The 26,962-nt window shown below is 47.8% G+C and overlaps 2 protein-coding genes and 3 long non-coding RNA genes across 10 annotated transcripts; 2 read left to right on the top strand and 3 right to left on the bottom strand.

The window, feature by feature from the left end:
• Positions 1 to 1,369: 1,369 nt before the first annotated feature.
• On the bottom strand, positions 1,370 to 8,569 carry rpz4 (rapunzel 4). Of its 2 annotated transcripts, none has more exons than XM_060053244.1 (3): positions 8,461 to 8,569; positions 3,935 to 3,994; positions 1,370 to 3,748 (listed from the first exon to the last, which is right to left on the bottom strand). In XM_060053244.1, exon 3 carries the CDS (start codon positions 3,712 to 3,714, stop codon positions 2,542 to 2,544), a length of 1,173 nt encoding a protein of 390 aa, XP_059909227.1. In that variant the 5' UTR covers positions 3,715 to 3,748; positions 3,935 to 3,994; positions 8,461 to 8,569; the 3' UTR covers positions 1,370 to 2,541. The 2 variants fall into 2 exon arrangements, with proteins under 2 accessions (XP_059909227.1, XP_059909226.1); XM_060053243.1 differs by lacking the exon at positions 8,461 to 8,569 and adding an exon at positions 8,273 to 8,414.
• A 238-nt stretch (positions 8,570 to 8,807) lies between these two features.
• On the bottom strand, positions 8,808 to 12,418 carry rpz5 (rapunzel 5). Of its 2 annotated transcripts, none has more exons than XM_060053254.1 (2): positions 12,254 to 12,418; positions 8,808 to 10,425 (listed from the first exon to the last, which is right to left on the bottom strand). In XM_060053254.1, exon 2 carries the CDS (start codon positions 10,342 to 10,344, stop codon positions 9,160 to 9,162), a length of 1,185 nt encoding a protein of 394 aa, XP_059909237.1. In that variant the 5' UTR covers positions 10,345 to 10,425; positions 12,254 to 12,418; the 3' UTR covers positions 8,808 to 9,159. The 2 variants fall into 2 exon arrangements, with proteins under 2 accessions (XP_059909237.1, XP_059909238.1); XM_060053255.1 differs by lacking the exon at positions 12,254 to 12,418 and adding an exon at positions 11,685 to 12,204.
• Positions 12,419 to 13,343: 925 nt separating this feature from the next.
• On the top strand, positions 13,344 to 26,093 carry LOC132458929 (uncharacterized). 4 transcript variants are annotated; one of them, XR_009526026.1, is made up of 3 exons: positions 13,849 to 17,781; positions 17,908 to 18,936; positions 25,686 to 26,093. It is a non-coding gene; the product is annotated as an uncharacterized LOC132458929 (long non-coding RNA). The 4 variants fall into 4 exon arrangements; XR_009526028.1 differs by having other exon boundaries at positions 13,862 to 17,781; positions 18,633 to 18,936; XR_009526027.1 differs by lacking the exon at positions 13,849 to 17,781 and having other exon boundaries at positions 18,121 to 18,135; positions 18,633 to 18,936.
• On the bottom strand, positions 16,046 to 21,032 carry LOC132458949 (uncharacterized). Its single transcript, XR_009526049.1, has 2 exons — positions 20,975 to 21,032; positions 16,046 to 19,745 (listed from the first exon to the last, which is right to left on the bottom strand). It is a non-coding gene; the product is annotated as an uncharacterized LOC132458949 (long non-coding RNA).
• On the top strand, positions 22,085 to 25,679 carry LOC132458942 (uncharacterized). Its single transcript, XR_009526042.1, has 4 exons — positions 22,085 to 23,529; positions 23,587 to 23,906; positions 24,433 to 24,469; positions 25,571 to 25,679. It is a non-coding gene; the product is annotated as an uncharacterized LOC132458942 (long non-coding RNA).
• Positions 26,094 to 26,962: the final 869 nt, after the last annotated feature.

The following is a 26,962-nucleotide window of genomic DNA, read 5'->3' as shown; positions in this document are numbered from 1 at the left end:
CACACACTAAAACACACACACACACACAGGCCAGTTATCTTAGAAATATGATTTTGTGTCTTTTCCTACGTGAAAGCAGATTACTGTCCCTTTGATTCCGACCGAGAGGCTGAACTCGGCAGAAAAGTAGTAAATTTGATTTGACTCCATTTCAATGCATCATACCTACTGTTGCCATAGTTACCGATCTGGCTGTTCTGCTCCAAACGTTATTAACTGGATGGGAGGCTGGGATATCAAGGACACAACCATTATTGATCCCGATCATCTGTCAGGATCCAGATGTCGCAATATGTCACAACGTGCATCATGTGATGTACTGTGAAACTTAAACTTAATCACATACTACATAAACTTAGTTTCACACTTTAGAACTTGACATATATCCTAAAAATATACTTATATTTTTTAACTTAAGTCATTAATGAATACATATTAATCTTTTGGATGTTCTTTCTTGCCGTTAAATGGCTTTATCAGGAAACAAGTTGAATTAAAATAAATATGAACACGCAGTTTCTATTTTCTCTGCACTTGCTTGTTTGTTCATTCCGGCGGTGAAACAGAACGAAAGATACGCAACACCCAAAATAGAAGAGAATTACAGAGGCACCAACCACATAATCACACACTGGAGTTTCCAGGCCAACAGGCTTGAGCACTAGGCCTACTTTCTGTTTACCCCAGTTACCAAAGAACCATGATGCAAAGCTAACTGCCTCACTCATGCCATTTTATGGAGGTTAACGCCGAAGAGTAACCTGAGGATGGTTTATATAATAGATCCATCTGGGAGGTCATTCTTGGAGACGGTTTGGATAGGGGCGGGCCCTTATAGGAGATACATAGGACGCTGTTTGGTTCAACCCATTGGTGGTTCTGACTCAAACGCCTAACTTGAAGCCTTCCTCGCAAGGTGAGCTGAAGAAAGCGTCTCTTAAAGGGACAGACTACTCTCTTTCATCTGAAATTCCAACATCATGGCTTTCAAAAAAGTTCTGACTTCTTGAGAGGTGGAGGCGTGTTATGTCCAACAGCAACTTGTGAATCATATTTAGTACCGTTGTTGTGTATTAGCGTTATAATAAGCAATGTTGTATATTAAATGCGCCAGACATCAGAAGATCCGATGCCCAGACGGACACACACATATTCACATCCACACTGACTGTGGGATGTGAATATGAAAAGTGACAAAAATCATAACAAATTGAAGTTTACCATGGTAGTGATATTGGAAATGAAAAGCTGTTGGTATTAGCCGTTGAAAATAAATAAAAACATGTATATATATTTATGTTTGTAAATGTGCGTTAATAGTTTATCAATGTATAAGAAAAAATAATAAACAAAAATTATAAGCAAGGACTACAGAATGGCATTGGCTTTATTTGGACGGTTGGAACATATATTGATTCGCTTTTCACTGTTCAAGGCAAAATGGTCATTGATTATCTGTCATCTTCACAATAAATCATTCAGAAACACTTATACTTAATTAATATTGCTTTTCTTTCTCTTTAGGAAAATACAAATATTACCATTCAGAAAAAGTTAAAAAGTTAGTCAGACTGGGAATGGGTTTTGTGGTTATAAAACCTTAAAAGCGTATAAAAACAACAAATGCAGTACAAACTGATATTTGAGACAAAAATGTTAATATGTATACGTATTTTTCTTCCCACCTGGCTTATATTTATGTGACCAACGAAAATATCCCACCTTAAACTGACCTGAGTGCAAAGATACTGCATGATATGAACGCCAAAACAGATCAGAGGCCTTAAAATAAGTTTCTAGCTTGCAGTTTCAGTTTCTTTTAATAGTGGCACTTCAACACTAGGAACTATGGCCCAGACGTCAGACTGGCCAAGTCCCCATACAGAGTGGTGCCCTCGTTCCACCCTCGTTCCACCCTCGTTCCACCCTCGTTCCACCCACCACCAAATCAGGCGAGCAAGATAAACATCGGAACGATTGCGTAAAGCTGGTGGATGAATCGCGCGCGTGGCCTCTCCCCTGTAGAACAACACTGCCTCCTCTAGTCCCTCTAGTCTAGTGTGACGACTATTCTGAAAGCACTTCTGCTCAAGGGAAACATTAAAAGCTCAATTAAATAACATGGCAATTACCGATATAATATTGTCGAAAGATTGTGTCATTACTCAAACGATATTCATCTGGGTCTTTCAGAATTTGTAGTGAAATTAAACTTTTTGTCTAAGCACAAATTCTACCAAATGAAACTTGGATATTGTTATTGATCAAGCATTTTGATTTGGCAGCATCTAGCCTGTGTATGAAATGCCTGTAGCTGAGATGGACATTATTGAGTCACGGCAATTATAATGTGCTTGTTTTATAATACGCGTAGAAAGATAGGCAGAAACTAAGAGAAACATGTTAACATCCAACGCACAAAACAACTCTTGTATAATAAAAAAAGCAGTGATCGTCTTTGGCAATGTCAGAGTGTGTGCAAAACTCGTTGGACTAAGGCCGCCCTGTGACCTACGGCGGACCCCCTCTGGTCTAAGTGCATCACGCCGAGTGGACGCACACAGATAACTTATCGTGCTCGTCCCAGTAGTGGAGCTCCGGAGAGAAGCTCCATGTGCAGGCCAGATCCTTGGAGGTCTTCACAGTGTGGACCATGGAGGACCCGGGCAGGGTCTCGAAGAGCATCTCCGCCACGCACTTCACTGAGCTTTTCTTCTGGCTCATGATGAGCGCCTGGATGCGGACCTTGTCGACGGGCTCCGGCGAGGCACTGTAGGACACCATGATGTTCAGCTTTTCGTCCGAGGCAGACACCTTGAAGCGGCTCTTTCCGGTGGGGCAGTGGAAGACCTTGGAGGCAAACATGCCCGTTGGGGTCTTGAATATGCGCACCGACCAGTACACCCAGTCGAACTTGTTCTTCAGCTGGTCTATGATGGCGTCTGCCAGCTGCTGGTTGGTCATCTCAGAGTGGTCTCTGACAAATCGACGACAGTCCGTCTCGGCTTGCTTGGGGAAGCTGACGATGCAGTCCTCGATGACGGCGTGCATCTTGCCCTGCACGTCCTTCGTCTTCTCGCCCCACTCGCCGAGGATCTCCTCTTCGTCGCCAGAGTCCTTCAGGACGGTGTAGCCCATCAGGGCGATGATGCCGATGCAGAAGAGCTTCTTCAGCCTAGCGCAGAATTCCTCCATCACCCTGCGGCTTTTCTCGTTGTAGTTGAGCGTGATGGCGAGCACAGACTCCCCGGAGAAGTTGTCCCCGGTCACGGCGTTGTAAAGGGTGTGGAGGTTCTTGTCCCCGCCCGACTTGACAAAGTGCTCCAGGAAGGTCTTCTTCTTCACCTCGCGGAACTTGGGCTTGGCGTTGAGGATGTCCATGTACTTCCGGAACTGGTTGCTGATGTTCTCCTCCACCGAGAAGTAGGCGGCGTCCACCCCGCTCTTCTTGATCTCGTCGTTGATGCGCTGGATCTGCTCCGACACCGTCTCCAGCTGCTCACGGACCTTCTTGAACTGGTCCGTCAGGAAGGCGGCCTCCTTGCTCTCCACGTTGTCCAGCGCCAGCTTCACCAAGGGGGCGGCGAGGGAGAAGATAGGGAAGAGGTCGCCCGCCATGCTGGCCACTACCTCGGCGCCCTTCTCGAACACCTCCATCACCGTCTCCACCATGTCCTTCTTGTCCGCCACCAGCTTCTGTAGGTTGGCCGCCATTGCGCCCTCAAACTCAAAGGTGTTTGAAAAGAGCCTGACGAAAAACAGAGGGATGTTATTGATGAAGAATGAACAACAAACCCGGATAGAAGTGGAAAGGGTTGACTACAGAGTTAAGGATCTGAGGAAACAAGGAGGAAACATGTCCTAAAAAACAACACAAAGCTAACAGAGTTATTCTATGCACTCACAAACTCGGCAGAGTCCTTGGTGTACTTACAGTGAAGGGGTTTTCAGGTTAACCGGGCTCTCTTTGTGCTGCTCGCCACCCAGGGAAACACTGATAAGAAAGGAGAGAGGCGACTGCAGCTGAGTTTAAGTGGAACAAAAACTCAAAAGGCTGCTGGGATTGCGACACACCCCATGAGCAATGACTCAACCATGCGCTGGGAGGAAAGATCAGTAGGGGTTGTTTCACATGAATAGGATGCTCGTTTCTATTGGGCAATAACATAACAACATGACGTCATACAGCTGAGATATTCACAAGGAAAAAAGTTTACCATCTATTATCACAGTATAGTTTTACTTCAGGTTGAGGGCTTAATACATTTATCTATTGCAAAAACTTTTTATTTAGGATTGTAAATTGTTTTGCAATATTTTACATTTCTCTTTCAGTAGGATTGTCCTTTAAATATCTTTCAATTTTTGAAAAAGCACCTAATGGTGTCTGGGTTTGAAAGGTGTAATGAATCTCTTCTCTAACAACCCTTCGGTTTCAGCAAAGATATGCTGTGTGTCCATCGGTTTGTTGTGAATTTGAATTCCTTGAAGCAAAGCAAACACAAGGGGGGGTAAGGGGGGGGGGGGGGTGTTGGCCCCAACACACCCCCCCCCACAGCTCGGTTATCTCTCAGAGGCCCTCCTCAAGGCCCCACAGCGTGTCAGCCAACACTGGCTAACACTTTGCTAACACTGCAGCTAGCCATCCACTAACACTGACCCAGCACCAAGCAGCGCACACCACAGCCAACACCACAACTAGCCGCTAACATCACAGCAAGCCACGAACAACACAGCTAGCCGCAACTAACAGCTAACGTCGCGCCTAGCGGGACTCTGAAAGCCAGCGCAAGCAGAAGACCACACCAGAATATATATACTAATGAAACAAAAACACTGACGAGACTGACGGAGCACACACGCAGCATGAACATCAATTAACAAAACAAAACACACACACACACACACACACACAAACACACACAAAACGGAAAAACGACAACTGAAAACCAAGGACTTGGCTCCTTCATGATTTTGTAATGAGCTGCATTGTTTTTTTGTTCAGCGGTTTTGTATATAACCTTCTTGTTTACGCACCGAACTCAATCAGAGAAATTACTTCCCGGCTCCGAAAAAAACACTGCTCACTATGGAGCTCACGTTCCACATAAATGGGAGCCAATACATTTCGTCTGACAAGCGTGTCCTCAGCCCTGGGGGACGTCCGGAGCTGTGACCTTGAATTTAGCGGTTTATCTGGCATCTCCGTCTAGCGGCCGGCTACTCCGGGTGATGTCAGCCCAGTGATTAATGTCTGGGTGGCAGAACGCATTCGAATGCAGAGAGGCGTCTGCGTCTGCAAGTGGGCTGGATGTATGAATCCCAGCCTGAAGGTTTCTGGTTCGAACCCCCGTTGTCCGCATTCTAAACTTTAGACTGTAGTACAAAAACCCTACGGAGGATAATAGTTTCTGGGAACGTTGGTGTCTGTCTACAAGGGAGATTGTGTATCTGGGAATGTGGTGTCTTGTCTAGAGGGGAGATAGGTGTGTGTCTATCTGGGAATGTTGTTGTCTGTCTACAGTGGAGAGAAGTGAGGTGTGTGTATCTGGGAATGTTTGCGTCTCCCTTCTAGACGGGAATGTTGTTGTGCGTCTAGAAGGGGGATAGGTGTGTTTCTATCTGGGAATGTTGTTGCCTGTCCAGTGGAGAGAGGTGAGGCGTGTGTATCTGGGAATGTGTGTGCATGTGGGAGAGTGGGTGTCTCGTCGATGGTAGTTGTGAATAGGGCTGGGCAAAAATCGATTTAATTGATTTTGGATTGATTTCATTGAAATTCTGCAATATCGATTCATAGGGCATGAGTTTTTTTTGGTTTTGTCTTGTTAACGTTATTATTATTTTGTCACTTTAAACAATGCCTTAATGCATTTTGCAGTGATGGAATGTTGTAGTTCAAGTACACTTTCACTTGCAATTCCTTTCTAATTTCAAAATTGCACTTTTGAGACTGGATACAGTTTTGTTTTACAGCTCAAGTTGAAACTGCCAAATTTACAAGTTTGCACTTAAAACCTGTTGTTTAAGATGAAGAGAAAAATTACATAAAGAGAATGTACATTTGTATTTTGTAACACAGTGGAGCCATTTTCATCATTTTAAGAGCAGATCGAATCGAATCGTGATTAATCGATTCAGAACCTGATGTATCAAAATCGAATGGCCAGGATAGACCGACTGGTGAACCAGACACCATGCTGACACATGTTCCCATGGTGACACACGTTCCCACGGAGACACATGTTCCCATGGTGAGTGTCCTGAGAGCAAGCCACGTGGTTAGAAACCATGCGACCAAACGTAACGCGAGGCTGATGTGTTAACGAGACGTAATGCGTTGTAAAGATTGAAGTTGTTGTGGAGTTATGCAAGCCCTTTGATATGTGATATCTACCCAGTATGGCCGACTCCTATGGACACTTAACGCTCTCTCCAGCTGTTGTGTAGAAACTAGACGGTGCAGCACTGAAACTTTAGTCGGTGCACCTGCAAGTTGAAAATATTGTCGGTCTCAGTTGTTAGAAAAGATTTGGATAAAAGGGTCTGCTAAATTACTAAATTCAGAATGTATCTGGTGATGCTTTGTAATGTAATGATGCCATTTATTGTGTTGTGATCATGTGATACGTCATATAATGTCATGTAATAATGAAATTGGTCTAAGTGTCAGACATCAGGGGTCACCCGTCTTAATAATAATGAATACACATTTTTTCCCACCTTCACTGAAAACGATAAATTCATAACACGTATGTGTGTGTGTGCGTGTGTGCCAGCGAGTGTGCGTGTGTGTGTGTGTGTGTGTGTGCATGCAGGAGGGGGCATGATTGATAAATAAATTCATAATACGTGTGTGTGTGTTTGTTTGCCCGCATGACATGTGTGCCTGTGTGGAGGGAGGGGGGCATGATTGACAGGGGAAGAGGATAAACTTGCTGGGCAAAGGCAGCGCTTTCCGTCGCAAGTCAGCGGGGTAACCACGGCAACCGGACAACGGAAAACATTCAGTCAGCTGCCACCTCGGCGTTCCGCTGAGGCACTGCGGGTCTGTTCGCTCTGTGAAGACGACTGCAGTGAAACGGCCTCCATGACTCAGGTCTGACCCGAGAGAATAAGAGCCCTCTCAGGTTAGGGAAGGACTTTTTAAGTTAAAATGAAACGAAACACAAACCACAGCGTTAACAGGATGAAGGAGCACTCTAGCTCAGACTGACGGCTGGTCGTTTCGGCCTGTTTCGAGCAAAAGACCCAACGTGTTGAGTACCGTTGTCGGAAACAAGGTGAAATACTGAGAGGCAGACATCACGTTACAATGAACGAATAGGATCCTGTTACCAAAAGTATGGGGTTTTCTGGTGGGTACTGGCGCACGCGTGCGTGTAGACGCAATCTCACTTCTCATCTCCGTCTCTCATCTCTCCCTTCCTTCTCCTCTGTGTTTAATCTATTCCCTCTTCCTCTGTCTGTCTCCACCCCCATAGTTTCAGTGGGAAGCAGTGAACTGGTACTTTTAACCCAAGAGTGCATGAGTGTGGGGGGGGAGTGTCTAAGATCACCTTACATAGGAACACACTTCAGACAGCAGGAGACGGATATATCTAATTAAATATATTCACAACATAATTCTCAGTGTGGCTGGAGGAACGGCATGTATTCATACAGCACGGGCAATAATTGACACAGGAAAGTGCTGATGATCAAATCACACTAATACGAACAAGACCTCCTGTATGCACACTTCGGACACAACTTAGCTTTCTCGTACCATCAGTGGATAGCTTCTCTCAACAGAACTCGCTGACAGTCATACCCGAGAGGTTACGGTACATCGACCCTCCTGCTCTGTGGCCAAAACCACAGCCCAGAGCAGACGTGAGACATCAACGATCCCCTTAATGCACCCTCTTAATGGAAAACCTATCGATCTGCTCGTTTACCAGGGCTCTAATTGCATCGTTTTGTCATCCCTGGACAGAGTGCTGAACAAACATCGCAGGTTAACACTGCAGAGGAGGCGTTATGTCGGGGTTAACCTCGCCTGTTAACACGCGTCGATCACCCATGGAGAAGTGGGTTGCGTTCCGGGAGAAATGAGTAGCGCTTTTCTCGGCTGTTTGTCATACAGTTTGCCACCAACGCCCATTACTAAAGGAGTAGGTTTTTAACCATCATTACGCTTCCAAAGTCAATCAAAGCGATATTGATTGACTTTTGAAGCGTATATAGGCCAATATATACTGGAGATATAGGCCAATGTGTATGCGCTATTCACCTAGGGAATCGCATACGCAATATTTAAAAGTAGGCCCGATGACCCTCCTTTCCGAGACGCATCGTTTCCATCGAAATTTTCTTATAAGACCTCCTGTACGTCTTTGAGAGAAGGTTACATGTAATTAAAGCCACAAGGTAATCGTATATTTCCGTGATTTATACAAGTTTTAAGGCGATTAGACTCACCTCAAAAGTTTGCGGAAGTTTGGAGACCTAGGTGGTTCCAGGCCAGGGTGGGTGTGCGCCTATTGGTCATGACGAGCGTCATGTTTCAGAGTCACTCCCATTCAGAGGAAACAAAACTCCGAAGCGCCCATTGCTTTATGCGCCATGTTAATGACAGCACTGTACATGCCAACTGTATGTCTGTAGGCCTATTTCTGTGTACAATTATGTGAATGTTCACATTAATAAGTGAGTCTAAATGTGTCATTACATTGTAAATAAGTAGGACTGGGTCATTTCGAGACGTCTACTGGTTGAGGCTTGCATTTTATGAACCCAGGAGCCAAAGAAAGATAATCACCGACACATTCAATGTTTTACATTTATTGCAATGAAAATAAAACACAGATAGTCATATAGTATCTCTTGATTTTGGCAGATGAAATGGATCCCCCTTCATTCGTTATTTTGTTTATATGTGCAAAGGACATATTGACAAAGAGTTGCATGTGTTCAAAGCTAGATATTAACACTCCAAAGATTGGCCTACAAAAAAATAACTGACATAAATCTCCTATCCCAGAGAAGGCAAATTTTCAACATCATCGACGTTTGAATAAAGACACCCATTGTACAAAAAAATAATGAATAATTGAATTTGAAGCTTTTCTTTTCTCAAGACAAATTGGCAGCGAGAGACCCCGCGGGCCTGGTGTGAAGCTACAGGGGGTGAATGCAGATGTAGGCACTTTTGTGTTTGACAAAGTAGTAGCACTCGGGCTTGAAGTTGTTGGCCTCCACCACATCCTTCCCAGGGTGGACGGCGTGCACCAGACAGTCCGGAACGTTCCCGCTCAGAGTGGCGGCCACGTCCACCATGTTTTTCTTCATCCTCTGGCCCTCGATGGCCTTCCGGATGTGGGTCTGGTCGAGGACCGCCGGCTCCACGCAGAAGGACACCTCCACCATGAGCTTGTTCTTGGTCGACGCCTCGAAATAGTTCTCCCCTCCGGCCCAGCCGCTGAACTTCTTGCCCACCACCCAGCTGTACAGGAACCACTCCTCGGCCCGCAGCACGCGGACGGACCAGCTCACCCAGTAGTACTTCTTCACCAGGGACGCCAGGATGGGCTTGATGAAGTCCCCGCTCAGGCTGCCCGTCTTGTCCAGGAGCTCGTGCTCCGTGTCGGCTTTGGCCTGCTCGGCAAAGTTCTGGGTGCAGTCGTCCACGGCCGCCTTCATCAGGACCTCCACCCTCTCCATGCGGCCCTGCCACTTCTTCAGCATCTCCTGGTCGATCTTGCCCTCCTTCAGGGCGGCGTGGCCCATGACGGCAAAGATCCCCACAACAAAGAGCTTCTTGAGGCTCGCGCAGAATCCCTCCACCGCCCGCCGACCTCTAGCCTCGATGGAGACCACGTTCTCCAGCATGGGGGTCCCCGTGATGTCCTCGCCTATGACGGCGTTGTACAGGGCGTCCAGGTTGAGGTCCCTGTCGGTGTTCTCGAAGTGGCTGAGGAACTTCTCCTTCTTCTTGGCTTTGAACTTGGGCTTGGCGTTGATGAACTCCTGGAACTTCTCGTACTGGCTGAGCATCTGGGCCTCGCGGTCGAAGCTCTGCTTGTTCATGGAGGACCTCTGGAGCTCGCGGCCGATCTGCTCCTGCTCGGCCTGCAGCAGCTCCAGCTTCAGGTTGACCTGCTCAAACTGCTCCGTCAGGTAGCGGGCCTCCTTGCCCTCGGGGTTGCCAAGGATCTCGGCGGAGGCCATGAACACGGCCTCCAGGATGGGGTGGAGCTGGCCCACGGTGGAGGCCAGGACCTCAGAGGCCTGGCCTACGATCTCCACCGCTCGCTCCACCTTGTCCTTGTTCTCCACCAGCCAATCCACCACAGAGGTGGTCATCCTGGGAGCCTCAGTCGCACGACAATCTACTCCTGAATCACACTGGTTCTTCTCCACAGCAGCCAGAGACAACGCTGGAGCCTACAGGGGGAGGGAACACACAATCAAATCAAATCTCAAAGCTCATCGTCATCATGTTGATTGATTGATGTCATTGTTGTTATGTGTCTGGGGTTCAGGTTAGAGTCCCGCCGTTCAAAACAACAACAACAACAACAACAACAACAACAACAACAACAACAACAGCAACAGCAACAACAGCCCCGTGCCTCCAGTGCTTAGTGCCAGACATTTTCACATGACGGTTAACTCTCAAACCAAACATCCTGACAGATTGAGTCGTGTCTGAACTCGCACTTCTACAGTTACAGGCCACACCCTGGGACGCCCATTGTCCGTGACACACAGACTCCCAGCTGAGCGTCCCTGCGCGCCTCCGACGCACGCAGTCCGCCCAGGTAGACGCACCAGCCGGCACGACCGACCTTTGCGTCAGGAACAATTAGAGCAAACATCAGACCGGCTTCGATGTGTGCGCTCTGGGCTTTCGACAAGCACTGGACTCGTTACGCAACACAGCGCCCCGCGCCTCTTATTGGGAACCCGAAAGCAAACACAGCAAACACGTTTAGGGGGATGTGGGTCATTCACACCGATGATGTCTGTTGTATCACACTCAAAAGGCCAAAACACGCACCACAGTGATGATAGCACACGGACATCCTTCCATGAGGATCTGACTGCCGGTTCAGGGAGAGGAGGAACGGCACACCCATATCTGGGTGGAGGCCACCGCCGCCACCGCCGCCGCCACCACCACCACCACCACCCCCACCCCCACCCCCTCCCCCAACACCACCACCAGCGCTACACTTGTTCTGGAATAGGAAACATACTTCCTCTGTCATTACAGGCACCAGCCCACCCGTCTATCATCAAATTCACGATGCGAGTTGGCAGACACAACTTGGTGTTCAGTTGTGCGTAGCGTAACAATACCGATGTGTTAGAAGGCCCCTTTTTTTTTGCTTCACTACTGGTATGTCTTAATGGGTGGACCAGTAATTGGTGCAGTGTGAGGAAATCAACGGTGTCGTTTTACATGACTGCATGAGGGCTGATCACTGATCAGATCCGGCTTGTTCGATCACAAAACTACCACCCTGTATTTTCTTTCACAATCTTGCATAAGCCGGGCGATTGGAACGAGACGAGGCGAAGTGATCTTAAAATGGAGGATAGACTTTTACAGCAGAACACATTTTTGGCCGCTTTTGGAGGTGGGCATTGTAATTGGAAAAATGAAATAAAAACACAATAATACAAAATACAATACTTACTGGGAAATTATCTTGGTTTTGTCTTGGAAATATCTTCCCTGGGCCAAAAAACGGTTGTTCTTCACCGTTTGACCAGATTAAAGAGGTCCTCAAGTGAGAAAGAAAAAGGCGAGTCCCTTCATGGCACTTGCTCAACTACGCATGTAAGAAAACCTGGACTTTGCTGTTCAAATTCCTCAAATTACAAATGCACAACTTTCACCAAAAGCAGCCGGCTTTACCGTGTACTCTAATGACTAATTATTGACCACATTAAAGTAGAAAACAACCTTTAGAGCACTCCCAGACAACAGCAGACAACCCTGAGCTACAGAACATCTACTCTCCATATCCCTGCTTTATGTTTGCCTCAAACAGTTCTCATTGTGCTATGTCACCAAGTTAACAGTAGATAGGCAACCATTATTCAAATGAGAGTCTCACATTTCCCCGAGCATAGGCAGTTCCCACGCAAGGCCATCAAAAAAACAGGAGAAAAAAACCCTCATAAATCCAAGAGAATCCTAGAAAAATTTGAATAATTTAGGGAAATTGACAAGCGTAAATAGTAGAATCAGGTACAAACTCACCGGCTTTCTGGCAAAATATCCAATGGAGTTCAGTCCAGCAGCCAGTAGTCCAGCTGTGTGTTAGAGCACCAGGCTCTTTGGGATGTATATATACTCTCTCCCCCCCCCCCCCCCCCCCCTTTTCCCACACTCTCTCTAGCTCTCTCTCTCTCTGGTGCTGTCTCTCGCTCCCTCTGTCGTCACTCCCCCTTTTGGAACTCCTCCATCTTCGGGGAGCATTCCACTGAGCCCACTCCAGGGATGGGGGGGGGGGGGGGGGGGGGGGCACGAGACAGATAACATCCTACACCCCCCATACAGGGGCACCGGGCTTTCTCTCTCTCCCCCTCTCTCTCTACTTTAGTAAGACCTCTAGCTCTCTCTCTCTCCCTCCCTCTCACTCTCCTTCTTCTTACCTCTTTATCCCTCTCTCTCTTTACCTCTTTATCTCTCTCTCCAGCTCTGTATCCCTCCCTCTCTCTCTCTGTTTTTTCTCTCTCTCTCTCTCTCTCTCTCTCTCTCTCTCTCTCTCTCTGTTTTTCTCTCTCTCTCTCTCTCTCTCTCTCTCTCTGCAAGCCGATAAAGACAGACAGAGGAACATGATAGAGAGACAGAGGGATTGTCAGGGAAAGTGGAGTGGGAGAGAGAGAGAGAGAGAGAGAGAGAGAGAGAGAGAGAGAGAGAGAGAGAGAGAGAGAGAGAGAGAGAGAGAGAGAGAGAGAGAGAGATAATGGCACGCACTGACACTGCGGGCAGCGACCCCCCCCCCCCCCCCCTCCCTCCCTCCCTTGAGGCGCGCACACAAAACCCTTCTTGTTGTTTTCTCTTTCGCTATTGGATCAACCCCCCCCCCCCCCCCCCCCCTCCTCCACTCCTCTGAGGTTACCATGGCAACCACCCGGACACTACCTCTCGTCCTGAGCATGCTGGGAAAGTTTAAGCGCGATCAACACGTTTATTTATATTCATTATCTCCGCGACAGCGATTTCCCGCTCTCATCTGGACATCTGATCCCTACCCAACACCTGACGAGGGCCTCGAAGTTCTTTCGGCTTCGGTCAAGTGATCTGGGTCGGGGGGAGGGGGGTGGTGGGGGGGTCTAGTGGTAGCCATGGCGACCGCCGGTTTGGGGGAATCGGTCTGTCACAGCTGCTCAGTGGAACCGAAGTCTAAAGGAGAACCTGTGTTCTGGGATCATACCATGACAGTGAGGGCCTCGTAACACACACACACACACACACACAGACACACACACACACACACACGCACGCTCGTGGCACAAGCACGCACCGACAGACAGACAGACAGACACACACAGACACATGCCCACACACAGACAGACAGAAAGACAGACAGACAGACAGACACATGCACACCTACATACACACACACACGCGCTCGCACACACACAAACACACACACACACACACACACACACACACAGGCAGACAGACAGACACTTGCACACACACACACACACACACACACACACACACACACACACACACACACACACACACACACACACACACCACACACAGACACACACACACCACACACACACACACACACACACATAGACACAGACACACAAACACACACGCAGGCACACAGATACACACACACAAACACTCACGCACACACATAGACACACACACATAGAGAGACAAAAACACGCACACATACATACACACACACACACACACACACAAACTAACCATCTAACTAACTAGACATCTTACTTACTAGCTCATTCGGTAACTTGTTAACTTGCTACTAGCAAACTAGCGAGCTCACATTCAGCAAGCGGCTCTGGGTCAGCTGATCCGAAGACGTAGAATGACCAGAGCGCTCCCACGTTACTCATCGTTACATCCTGGCTGCCCCATGGTGGGGTGGGTACACATCTTCTTATTCTTTAACCAAACCCTGGCAGGGGGGGGGGGCGGGGGGCGGTAGGTAACTGACTCAGCCGTTTCTTTTGCTTAGTCTCGTTTCTGGGATCTGACGGCGCAGCACGGTAAAGCGGTGGTCTAACATCTGGAATAATCACCTCCAGCTGTGGAGGCTGTCTCCCTCTGCTCTCAGTCCTCAGACCCACTCACCATTACGGATTTTTCAGTTATTGTTAATGAATACTATTTTATGAAAGGCGGCCTGAGGTCTTATAATGTTGGATGTTTTGGTGGAGACCGAATATGAAACTAATCAGGCACGAATCAGGTAGAACTCACCTGTTCTCTGAGCAAATATCCAACGGAGTGGAGGCGGATGCTCTGTGATTTCATAACACATCATGCCGGGTTATCTTCCTCACACTGTGTTTTAAGAAAACATTGATGGACAGAAATATAACGCTAAGTTGGACCAGTTTGAGCTGGCTTCAGTAGCTGTCATGGAGGGGTTTCCCTCAGTAACTGTCAGTGGTGACTCCCATCTGAGGAACCGGTCCTGAGGTCGGAATACCAGCTCAACTGCCGGTAAAAAAACATGCTTTGCTCAATGCATTGGAAACTGGAATGTGGTCATAAAATATGAGGGTGCAAATTTTTATTTTTATTTCGAAATTGAGGTTGTTTTTGTCCTAATTACCAAGTGCTATAAGTTTTATTGGAAACAGTTGCATTCGTCAAACTAAAGATACACTCTCAAGTCAAGAGGAGTCGATTTGAACACATGACTACGCCTTAAACAGTAAGAAACATCCACTACTGACACCGAATCTAACACTGATTCAGACTCATCCTCTGGATACCTATGATTTGAATTTGACACCGGGCACCACACTGGCAGAGTGTGTTTGTTCAAGGAAAAACCTGTTCCAGAGGTAAACACGGCCGCACAACTAACAAGCACACGACAAAGTCAACACAACATCATTCGGGTCTAATGGTTTTCAAACCAAACCGGATATTAAGTCTTCTAACAGCATTCCCTTCTCCCTTCGGGCCTGAGGATTATCAAGGGCCCCGTGTTACACAATACACCATCACCCTAAGACCACTAATGGACAAGGAAAACCTCTTCCTGAACCTTGAGAAGAAACACAGAAGAGGGATCCCTTCACATGGGACAGTTAGCAGTTAGGACCACAAAAGATGGCCAAATGGGAAGACAAAAAATGGCAGCACAAATAAAAGGAAAACTGAAGTTCAGTAATGAGTTCCAAGTTCAATGAATGAAGGTGAACAAGTCTGTTTATCTGGCAAGCAAGCGCTGCGTCTCCAGAGCTGTCCCGCTGCAGTTCAGTGCTCAGCTGGTGTTGTCTGTTCATGACTCATCTGGAATGCCAAGGAGTTTCCACCCCCACCATACCCTCACACTCACACACACACACACACACACACACACACACACACAGACACAGACACAGACACACACACACACAAACAGCACGGTGACAGACAGAGCTGTGCGTGAGGCTTTGGGGCCGACTGGGGGTACTCAGAGACGGGAAAGTACTTTCCCTAGGTGGGACAGGGAAGTTGGGAATTTCCGTCATAGAAGTGTTAATGGTTAAGGAACCCAAAATAGGATGCGTCCTCTCACTGTGATCACATGTACCGTCTTACTGCCTTATCGGCATATTATTAAAGCGGAAATAAAACACTAGATGTAGTAATCATAATTTACACGATATTTCCCAACTCGATAACTCCTAAAAGTTGAAACACTGTCAGGGAAAAAGTATTCTAAACAATGTTTTCCAAACTAGGGTAGCGCCATCTTGTCCTAGCGTGGCGTGTGACACCTCAAGGCTGGTTGTCTTGGGGGTGATGCATGGGGGTTCAATTTAGTCTTGCCGCTGGATACAGCAATGATTCATATGCAGAGTCCAAAAACCAAGATCGGTTTCCACTTTCATGCTTTGTCTCTCAAGCGGCAAATGGTTCTTCAACGTTGGCCAGCGGCACTGAAACAGCAGAACCCTCCAGCTAGCTGTGAGGTGTAGTGAAGTGAGCACTACGTAAACGGCGCCTCTGTGGGGGAGAGGGGTTGTGAGGAGAGGAGGGTTCGCGGGACCAGCAAGCTGAAGTCTGCGGCTGCTCACTGTGTTATGGACTTTTCCTCGTACAAGGCTGGGTGTACCGACCTTCCATCCGTGTCTGCTAGCAGTTCAATAGGTGTGCGCCGGGAGGAAATTGCACAACGGCACGCCCATCTGACAGCCAGAGAGGTCGTTACCTACTGATGAGTCACCTATAATTAGTGACTCAATGAGAGATTCATACCGACGTTTTAAACATTGAACCGTTATTTAGCCTGCACTACACCGTCGTACAGGCTAAATAGCTATAGTTTCTGGGATAGCTAACCCAGAAACTAGGCTAGCTAAGGTAGCTAAACGACCGTTATTGGATGGGCCGCTCCAGGGTCTCTGCTCAGACTTCTCGAAGGGAGAGCAATGAGCATGGACACTGCCAATACATCCCTTTCATAGCAGGTCTGGTAAATACGGGCCAGGCTAACTCCTGAAGCAAGTGGTCTACGCAAGCCTCCTGACAGCGGATCGAAGCGCGAGCGGTTGGTCTTTAAGTGCAGAGACCACACGAGCAGCAGGTGGTGTGGTCAACCCCATCCGCACCGAGGGGAACGGATGGCTCTGCTTTGTCCTCTGTACAAACGCGAGTTTGAGGCTCATCTTTCCCTCCTCACTGGCTCAACTGTGTAAGCCACTGGTTGTCTCCTCCAAATAACTTTGGAGGAGTCTTCGGCCATGTGCACTCTGAATGTGAGAGGTTGTAGCGTGAAGGTCTTCTTCCTGGGCTGACTTTCCAACTTACCAACCTCACGACTCAGTCCGTGACGCAGCGGCGGTGTGGCGGCAAGCCGGCGAGAGTATACATTATCGCCAACGGCAAATCTCTTCGAATTTAACGTGTAAACGTTTTACATCAAAAACATCCTCGGGAAACACTCCAACAGACTTAATTCTGTACAATACCCGTCAACACTAGGCCGTTTCATGCCCGCTTTAAGTGTGCACTGTACTCAATTACCGCTTAAAATGAACTGATAGTAAATGTAGTTATTAATGTGACTACATTTGTGTTGAGATGCGGACTCTGAGGTGCATGGCTCCAAACACGAGGACGCTGGGTGTTGGTGTTGGAAGACAGTTTATTGTACGGTTTGCAGCTAATGATACATGGCGCGAGGTAATGTGATTTCGATTGGTGTTTCTTAACGCTACTGCATTGTCTGAACACGTGGATGAGGAATCAGGGAAACATCTTGGTCAATTGCTCCCACTCCGCCCAAAAGCCATCTGGCACCACAACACTCGAACCAGGTCTAATGTCTCGCCACTACCACAAGTGAACCCTGACCTTTTCCGTCCCAGGCCACACATCTGTATGCAGCGCAGCCCGACAGTGACAACGGGTCGATGCCCGCACAGCATTGGAGGATCTGAGGAAACAGATAAGGGTTTACAACCTCGGGGAGGGCAGCTTATTGATCGGAGATGCAGCTCAGAGTCAATCAATGCTCGTACTACAAACCCAGCCAAACCTCAATGGAAGAGGGGACCGCTGCCCGGATTCAGGTTAATACGTCATACTGTACGTCGTTATTATGTTTCATCTTGTTTGACTCTGTTCCGTTTCTTCATAAAATGGGTTAGATAACAATCGATTTCTTTAATTTGATGTACTATTGTCCTCCTCTACAGCTTTTAGTTATCCAACGCGGTTCATCAATATACATGCAGTAGAAATGGGGACTTACCTTCCAAGTCATTGCTTGAGGTTCCTTCTTTATTTTCTCCTGACGAAGCAGCTGCGGACCACATGTTGGCCCTGGACCCGCTACCAACCTCACAGACACTCTTTTCCACGTGTATTCAACGTGGTCCATTTTCTTGATGACCTCATTGTGAGGCCGACATGATTTTCTTAGAGTTGAGTTTTACAAAACAAACTAAATCATTTTCAATTATTCAAACAAATCCAAGGAATAGAGAGGCCCCTAAAATCAACCAGATACAAGGTGGAGATTGCTTTGAAACAAATCAGCACAAGCTTTGTTAAATAAGAGTACATATAAGAAAAGAGAGAGGAATACAGGAGGAGAGAGAGAGCGACAGAGAGATACAGAGAGAGAGAAAGGAAGAGTGGCCTGATATATTGCATGTTCAGCAGATCAGACCAATACATTGATTACAAGTTCAATGCTTTAATGGTTTTACAGAGTGACTTTCTATTATTAGTCTGAGAGTAGACCAACCACTGGATTGGATTGACTGGTCGATTATGAACAGGCTCTAAATTGACTGTAAGCAGAGATGGCGTCTGTTTATCTGTACGACTCTGAGCGTAGTTCTTGATCCACCCCAAAAACGTAAGATAGTTAATCGTTGTAGATTTAACAAAAGTATTCATACTCTCCTTCTTCTAGTTACAGACTCGTACAAGGACTCCGGGAGGAAGGGTGCTCTGAATGATGTGACTCGAGAGGGGGAGAGTCCTGAGAGCCTGACTGGCTGCCTCAGTTATGGGAGTGGTTCTCAAAGGGGCTGCATGGTATAACTGTTCAAACTTGTCCGATCCCCAAAGAAATGATTTGGGATTCGGCAAACACTGCAATCCAATGTTGAGACGGCTGAGAACCATCAAACCATGGAATCAATATTGGAGCAACTGGAATAGTATCCAACGCAATCAGAGAATATGGGAATAGGATAACTGCAGGAATGAGATAGGTGAGTGTCTTCTACGTTTTTGCATTTTATTAGCCATGTGATTCATCTCGATCACATTCTGTTATTCTCAGGAGATTCTGTTGAAAGCCTTGACCCAAACGTTGACCAATCAGCATCCCGGGGAGGGGATCTCAGTTCATGAAATACAATTGGTATCACATACAATTTCATAATGGCTGCACCCAAGGAATATGTAACAATCAAAGGAGTTTTATCCGAGTAACAATGATAAAAGATTGATAGAAATCTGAAGGGAAGGCTTTTCTCAGAAAATATGTTTGTTGATTAACCTCCAACCGGATTCTTCAAGTTGATGAGCGTCGGTCAGTAGTAAAACCAAGGCCGTATTTCATAATCAATGGCTGCCCAGCTATAGCCAAACTGATCATTGTTAAACGTAACTGTGATTATCAGGATGGTCACAGGAGGCTGGCATTATATCAATATTTTTTGTAAGTCCAAATTATAACTATTAATACAACCCTAAATTGAACTAACCCTGACCATCATTTATAACTGTAAGCCATAACCCTTCCCCTTCCCTGACAACCAACAATTTACCCTGAATAAATTCACCCCTAACCTTACCCCAACATCTCAATCTCTAATCTCATCCTTACACCTAACCCTACCTGTACCCTGACATTACCATAGATCTACAACCTAATCATAACACCTAAACCTTTCCTTTGCAATAGTCTAACCCCTGTACCAACAAGCTAACCTCCCCCTAAAACCCTCACACCCAACCATAACATACCACCTAAAGCTCACTCTAACCTATGACCCCTACCCCAACCCCTAACAACCTAGCTGAACCTCATATCTAACTCTAGTCCTATCACCCTAGCTGTTCCTTAACGTGTTACTCTAACCCTATCACCCCTACCCTAGTCTCGCAAAGCCAGACCAAACTACAGCAAGTAGAATGGTCTGGAGCCACGCTACCTCGAGCCGTCTATCCGTGGGGAAACTGGGCGGGCCTGTTTTTATTTCTTTAACCCAATCACAATCGTCTAGGGCGGGGCTACGCCCGGGAAGGAGCAGCGGTGTCCATGCAAAATAGAACATCTTTCTTCCTCAGCAAATGCTGTAAGCAAATCTTTTGCAGTTCTTTGCAATTTTCGACGGAAAAAGCCAAACATGCCAACTTTACAGCGCCGTCAAAGTCCTCTTCAAAACTCGCCATACTGCCTAGTTTCCGAGTTTGAGGGGGAGTACAATACGGGAACGCCAGCAACCGGAAGGGGAGGAGTCGCGGCCAAATCCGACGCTAGGCAATAGACGCTGTCCACTTCCGTTCAGCCAGACTACCCCTACCCCAACCCCTAACACCGTAGCTTTAGCATCACATCTCACTCTTACCCTATCACTCTTACTCCAACCCCTCACACCGTAGCTTTAGCATCGCGTCTCACTCTTACCCTATCACTCTTACCCAACCCCTCACACCGTAGCTTTAGCGTAGCGTCTCACTCCTACCCTATCACTCTTACCCCAACCCCTAACACCGTAGCTTTAGCATCGCGTCTCACTCTTACCCTATCACTCTTACTCCAACCCCTCACACCGTAGCTTTAGCATCGCGTCTCACTCCTACCCTATCACTCTTACCCAACCCCTCACACCGTAGCTTTAGCATCGCGTCTCACTCTTACCCTATCACTCTTACCCCAACCCCTAACACCGTAGCTTTAGCATCGCGTCTCACTCTTACCCTATCACTCTTACCCAACCCCTCACACCGTAGCTTTAGCATCGCGTCTCACTCTTACCCTATCACTCTTACCCCAACCCCTAACACCGTAGCTTTAGCATCGCGTCTCACTCTTACCCTATCACTCTTACCCAACCCCTCACACCGTAGCTTTAGCATCGCGTCTCACTCTTACCCTATCACTCTTACCCAACCCCTAACACCGTAGCTTTAGCATCGCGTCTCACTCCTACCCTATCACTCTTACTCCAACCCCTCACACCGTAGCTTTAGCGTAGCGTCTCACTCCTACCCTATCACTCTTACTCCAACCCCTCACACGTAGCTTTAGCATCGCGTCTCACTCTTACCCTATCACTCTTACTCCAACCCTTCACACCGTAGCTTTAGCGTAGCGTCTCACTCTTACCCTATCACTCTTACTCCACCCCTCACACCGTAGCTTTAGCATCGCGTCTCACTCTTACCCTATCACTCTTACCCAACCCCTAACACCGTAGCTTTAGCATCGCGTCTCACTCTTACCCTATCACTCTTACCCAACCCCTCACACCGTAGCTTTAGCATCGCGTCTCACTCTTACCCTATCACTCTTACCCAACCCCTCACACCGTAGCTTTAGCATCGCGTCTCACTCCTACCCTATCACTCTTACTCCAACCCCTCACACCGTAGCTTTAGCATCGCGTCTCACTCCTACCCTATCACTCTTACCCAACCCCTCACACCGTAGCTTTAGCATCGCGTCTCACTCTTACCCTATCACTCTTACCCAACCCCTCACACCGTAGCTTTAGCATCGCGTCTCACTCTTACCCTATCACTCTTACCCAACCCCTCACACCGTAGCTTTAGCATCGCGTCTCACTCTTACCCTATCACTCTTACCCCAACCCCTAACACCGTAGCTTTAGCATCGCGTCTCACTCTTACCCTATCACTCTTACCCAACCCCTCACACCGTAGCTTTAGCATCGTGTCTCACTCTAACCCTATCACTCTTACCCCAACCCCTAACACCGTAGCTTTAGCATCGCGTCTCACTCCTACCCTATCACTCTTACTCCAACCCCTCACACCGTAGCTGTAGCGTAGCGTGGGACCCCTCCCTCTCACACGTGCATCTCTCTGGGGGGCGTTCAGCTCAGAAGGAGAACGATGTCTTCCTGCGTGTGCGCTCGAGGCGACACCCCTCCCCGGGGACATCTCCACTCATTACCCGCTCTCCTCATTTCCTCTTTCTCACGATCGCCCCTCCCTGCCCTCCCTCCCTAATGCCATCTGGACCCCTCCCCGGTCGGGTTAAATAACGTCTCCCTCTCTCCCTCCCTCCCTCCCCCTCCCTCTCTCTCTTCTGCGCTAAACATCCTCGCACGCCCACATCTCTCTGCTCCGTTATCAGATCTTACAGAGGATTATCTCGACCAAGACCGTAGGATAGTTGACGTGTTTATGAAGATGTATATGCAAAATATAGATAATTATTATTGTGTGTGTGTGTGTGTGCATAGGTGTGTATGTGTGTGTGTGCGTGCGCGTGTGTGTTTATATATGATTATGTGTGTGTACGTTTGTTTGTGTGTTAGTCATCTTGGGATTGTGTGTTAGTCCAATGACTTCGAGATGCTTCAGAAGGGGGTTTTATCTGTTTTGTTTTCAGTACATAATTATACTTCCCCTCCAAACACAGAAGAGCTACGTGATGTCATGGCTTCATCTGTGGCCCCAGATGTATTTCTGCCGCCTCACTCTCTCCGCCTCACCACTCTCTCTCTCCCTCTCCATAAATGTCTCTCACTCTCTTCTTGTCTCAATCCGTCACCCCCCCCGACCGACTTTAAGATATGTTTAGCCAGCCAGTCATGAGGTAGATACAGTCACTATGAAGGAATCCTGACGACCTCTACATGTGAGAGAGCCCACCTCCCCTGAGATGAACCAGAGCAATGTGCAATAGATAGACACTCTCCTTCCTACCCTGTGCCACACATTTGCAACCCAATTAGAATCGTGCATTTTATCTCACACTTACTGCTCCTACCGCTTTGATTTGTTTGAGCGTTTGTTTTCTACCCGATTTCGACCTTTGACATATATCTCTTTGTCATGTCGATCATACTCAGCTGCAAAGTGAGTTTGCCTTGCGGTAAAAATAAAAACTGTCTGCCTCTCTCCCTCTGTCTCTGCCTCCTCCCCCCTCTCTCCCTTCCTCCCGTCTGTCTCCCCCCCTCCCACTCTCTACCAGTAACTCAGGTTTATTAGTAACCTTTGATAGAGGGACAAGGTGACTGCTTTTCAGGACGACATGAGACAGAAGCATCATGCTGACCCACGCACACACGCACACACACTATGATAAACACACCCACACACACGCACTCAAACACACACACACCCACACACACACACACTCAGATAGATAGACACACACACACGCACACGCACAACACACTAACACACACCCACACCCACACAGCCATACACACTCTCACACACATTGTCGTCTTCAGTGATGGCGTCGTCCACTGTAGGGCTCCATGGATCAAATGAGTGTGTTCATGCAGGTGTGAGCGTGTGTGCTTCAGGCAAGGACATGACACCCGTTTATCACAGGTGTCCCGCCCTTGACCCGGAAAGGGCCCCCCGAGTATAATGTAACGACGTGTGTGTGTGTGTGTGTGTGTGTGTGTGTGTGTGTGTGTGTGTGTGTGTGTGTGTGTGTGTGTAGGCCTATGTCTGGTGATGTTGTGTAAGCTGGTGTGGAGGTGGAGGAGGCATTGTTGGGTTGGTGGGGTCTGGTTATGGACGGAGGTGGTGATAGGTGTGTGTGGTTGGTTGGAGGTGGTGTTTGGTGTGTATGGTGGGGTTGGCTGTGTGTGGTGGTGTTGTGAAGAGGAGGTGGTGTTGTGAAGAGGTGGTGGTGTTGTGAAGAGGTGGTGGTGTTGTGTAGAGGTGCTGGTGTTGTGTAGAGGTGCTGGTGTTGTGTAGAGGTGCTGGTGTTGTGTAGAGGTGGTGGTGTTGTGTAGAGGTGGTGGTGTTGTGTAGAGGTGGTGTTGTGTAGAGGTGCTGGTGTTGTGTAGAGGTGCTGGTGTTGTGTAGAGGTGCTGGTGTTGTGTAGAGGTGGTGGTGTTGTGTAGAGGTGCTGGTGTTGTGTGGAGGTGCTGGTGTTGTGTAGAGGTGCTGGTGTTGTGTAGAGGTGGTGGTGTTGTGTAGAGGTGCTGGTGTTGTGTAGCGGTGCTGGTGTTGTGTAGAGGTGGTGGTGTTGTGTAGAGGTGGTGTTGTGTAGAGGTGGTGTTGTGTAGAGGTGGTGGTGTTGTGTAGAGGTGGTGTTGTGTAGAGGTGGTGTTGTGTAGAGGTGGTGTTGTGTAGAGGTGGTGTTGTGTAGAGGTGGTGTTGTGTAGAGGTGGTGGTGTTGTGTAGAGGTGGTGGTGTTGTGTAGAGGTGGTGTTGTGTAGAGGTGGTGTTGTGTAGAGGTGCTGGTGTTGTGTAGAGGTGGTGGTGTTGTGTAGAGGTGGTGTTGTGTAGAGGTGCTGGTGTTGTGTAGAGGTGGTGGTGTTGTGTAGAGGTGGTGTTGTGTAGAGGTGGTGGTGTTGTGTAGAGGTGCTGGTGTTGTGTAGAGGTGGTGGTGTTGTGTAGAGGTGGTGTTGTGTAGAGGTGCTGGTGTTGTGTAGAGGTGGTGTTGTGTAGAGGTGGTGGTGTTGTGTAGAGGTGGTGTTGTGTAGAGGTGCTGGTGTTGTGTAGAGGTGGTGGTGTTGTGTAGAGGTGCTGGTGTTGTGTAGAGGTGGTGTTGTGTAGAGGTGCTGGTGTTGTGTAGAGGTGGTGGTGTTGTGTAGAGGTGCTGGTGTTGTGTAGAGGTGCTGGTGTTGTGTAGAGGTGGTGGTGTTGTGTAGAGGGGGTGGTGTTGTGTAGAGGTGGTGGTGTTGTGTAGAGGTGCTGGTGTTGTGTAGAGGTGCTGGTGTTGTGTAGAGGTGGTGTTGTGTAGAGGTGGTGTTGTGTAGAGGTGGTGGTGTTGTGTAGAGGTGGTGGTGTTGTGTAGAGGTGGTGGTGTTGTGTAGAGGTGGTGTTGTGTAGAGGTGGTGTTGTGTGGAGGTGGTGGTGTTGTGTAGAGATGCTGGTGTTGTGTAGAGGTGGTGGTGTTGTGTAGAGGTGCTGGTGTTGTGTAGAGGTGGTGGTGTTGTGTAGAGGTGCTGGTGTTGTGTAGAGGTGCTGGTGTTGTGTAGAGGTGGTGTTGGGTAGAGGTGGTGGTGTTGTGTAGAGGTGCTGGTGTTGTGTAGAGGTGCTGGTGTTGTGTAGAGGTGGTGGTGTTGTGTAGAGGTGCTGGTGTGTAGAGGGGGTGGTGTTGTGTAGAGGTGGTGGTGTTGTGTAGAGGTGGTGGTGTTGTGTAGAGGTGGTGGTGTTGTGTAGAGGTGGTGGTGTTGTGTAGAGGTGGTGGTGTTGTGTAAAGGTGCTGGTGTTGTGTAGCGGTGCTGGTGTTGTGTAGAGGTGGTGTTGTGTAGAGGTGGTGTTGTGTAGAGGTGGTGTTGTGTAGAGGTGCTGGTGTGTAGAGGTGGTGGTGTTGTGTGGAGGTGGTGGTGTTGTGTAGAGGTGGTGTTGTGTAGAGGTGCTGGTGTTGTGTAGAGGTGGTGGTGTTGTGTAGAGGTGGTGGTGTTGTGTAGAGGTGGTGTTGTGTAGAGGTGCTGGTGTTGTGTAGAGGTGGTGGTGTTGTGTAGAGGTGGTGTTGTGTAGAGGTGCTGGTGTTGTGTAGAGGTGCTGGTGTTGTGTAGAGGTGCTGGTGTTGTGTAGAGGTGCTGGTGTTGTGTGGAGGTGCTGGTGTTGTGTAGAGGTGCTGGTGTTGTGTAGAGGTGCTGGTGTTGTGTAGAGGTGCTGGTGTTGTGTAGAGGTGCTGGTGTTGTGTGGAGGTGCTGGTGTTGTGTAGAGGTGCTGGTGTTGGGTGGTGTTAACACCACAGGCGGTGTGAGGACCGAGGTGTCTCAGGGCTCTGCTGGACTGCAGCCGGTGTGTCGCTGAACAAATGTTTTCCTCTGTTCCTCAGATCAGTCCTCAGAGAGCAGCACAGCTCGATGGCCGCCCGATGCTAACAGCATTACCCTGGGCTGCGATTGGCCGACACCGCGGGGTATTTTTAGTGCTTGCGTGCAGTTTTTTTTTGGATGTAGAGAATTGATACTTAATGACGTTTCCAGATTTTTTTTTTGTTTGAGTCAGCACCAGAATTTCCAACAGGTCCTAATTTCCTCCCTTCCAACTGGAGATGAGAGTCGGAGGCAAACGGATCAATACACCGTTTGACTCTGCTGTTAGGCCTATGAGTTGTCACAATGTAAACTACAGATAGCTGCATATATGCTTATACTTTGCGAATAATACATAACACCAATTAAATAACCGTGTAAGCTTCATAATAAATCATGAAACATTAAAAATGGCTTTAATAAATTGATCTGTCAAGCCTGTCCACTATTACGTTTCATTTTCACATAGATATCTTGAAGCGCACGATCAAAATAAATTATTGGGGAATAAAGCCAGAGACTCTCGTTACAATGTGAGGACAGCGACCTCTGGTGGTGAACACCCTGCAGTGCCTTCCCTTCTGGGACGTCAATTAAGAACGGAGCCCACCTGATCTAATTTAGAGGTTATCGATTTACAAAGCACCTTAAAAGCAAAACAAAGTGTGGACTAAAGTGCTGCACAAGCAAAAATCTAACCAATTAACTGCCTGCCATTGTTGTGGAGTAACCAATAATACAAAAAAGAAAATGTAAAAGAACGAATAACCTATGGAAACAAACCGAAAAAGTAACAATAAACAAGTCAGGTATAAAATAATTCAAACAAAAAAACGAAAATATGGCAATCTCCGGTCCGGTACCATTTGATCACAGAATTATTTATCCAACTGTATAAGTCAGTCAGACAGAGAAACCGCATTAGATTCACGTTAAAGCAACAAAACCTCCTCCTACACCGACAGATGGAGACCAATGCGGAGGAAGGACTTGGATCAATACTGTTTACCTACCCAGTAGGGAAAGCACCTAACAGCCGCTTGGAGGTCCCCTGGTCTCCTCCTCAAGCCGCTTAGATGTCCACTGGTTTCCTCCACAAGCCGCTTAGAAGTCCACTGTCCACTACAAGCCTCTTAGAAGTCCACTGGTTCCAACCTCAAGCCTCCTGCCTGAGCGCCTCCGTCCACACACGATGGACGAGCCGACTCTACGATAGTCCTGTCTGCGTGTGGTCGCCATGGTTTCTTGGTAGGCTACTTGGCAAACCTAAGAGAGCCCCACAACTTTAAAACTATTT

The sequence above is a fragment of the Gadus macrocephalus genome, chromosome 6 (assembly GCF_031168955.1).
Source record: "Gadus macrocephalus chromosome 6, ASM3116895v1".
Classification (NCBI taxonomy): Eukaryota; Metazoa; Chordata; class Actinopteri; order Gadiformes; family Gadidae; genus Gadus; species Gadus macrocephalus.
The sequence above is the reverse complement of the archived record's forward strand: the minus strand, read 5'-3'. Positions and strand labels throughout refer to the sequence as shown.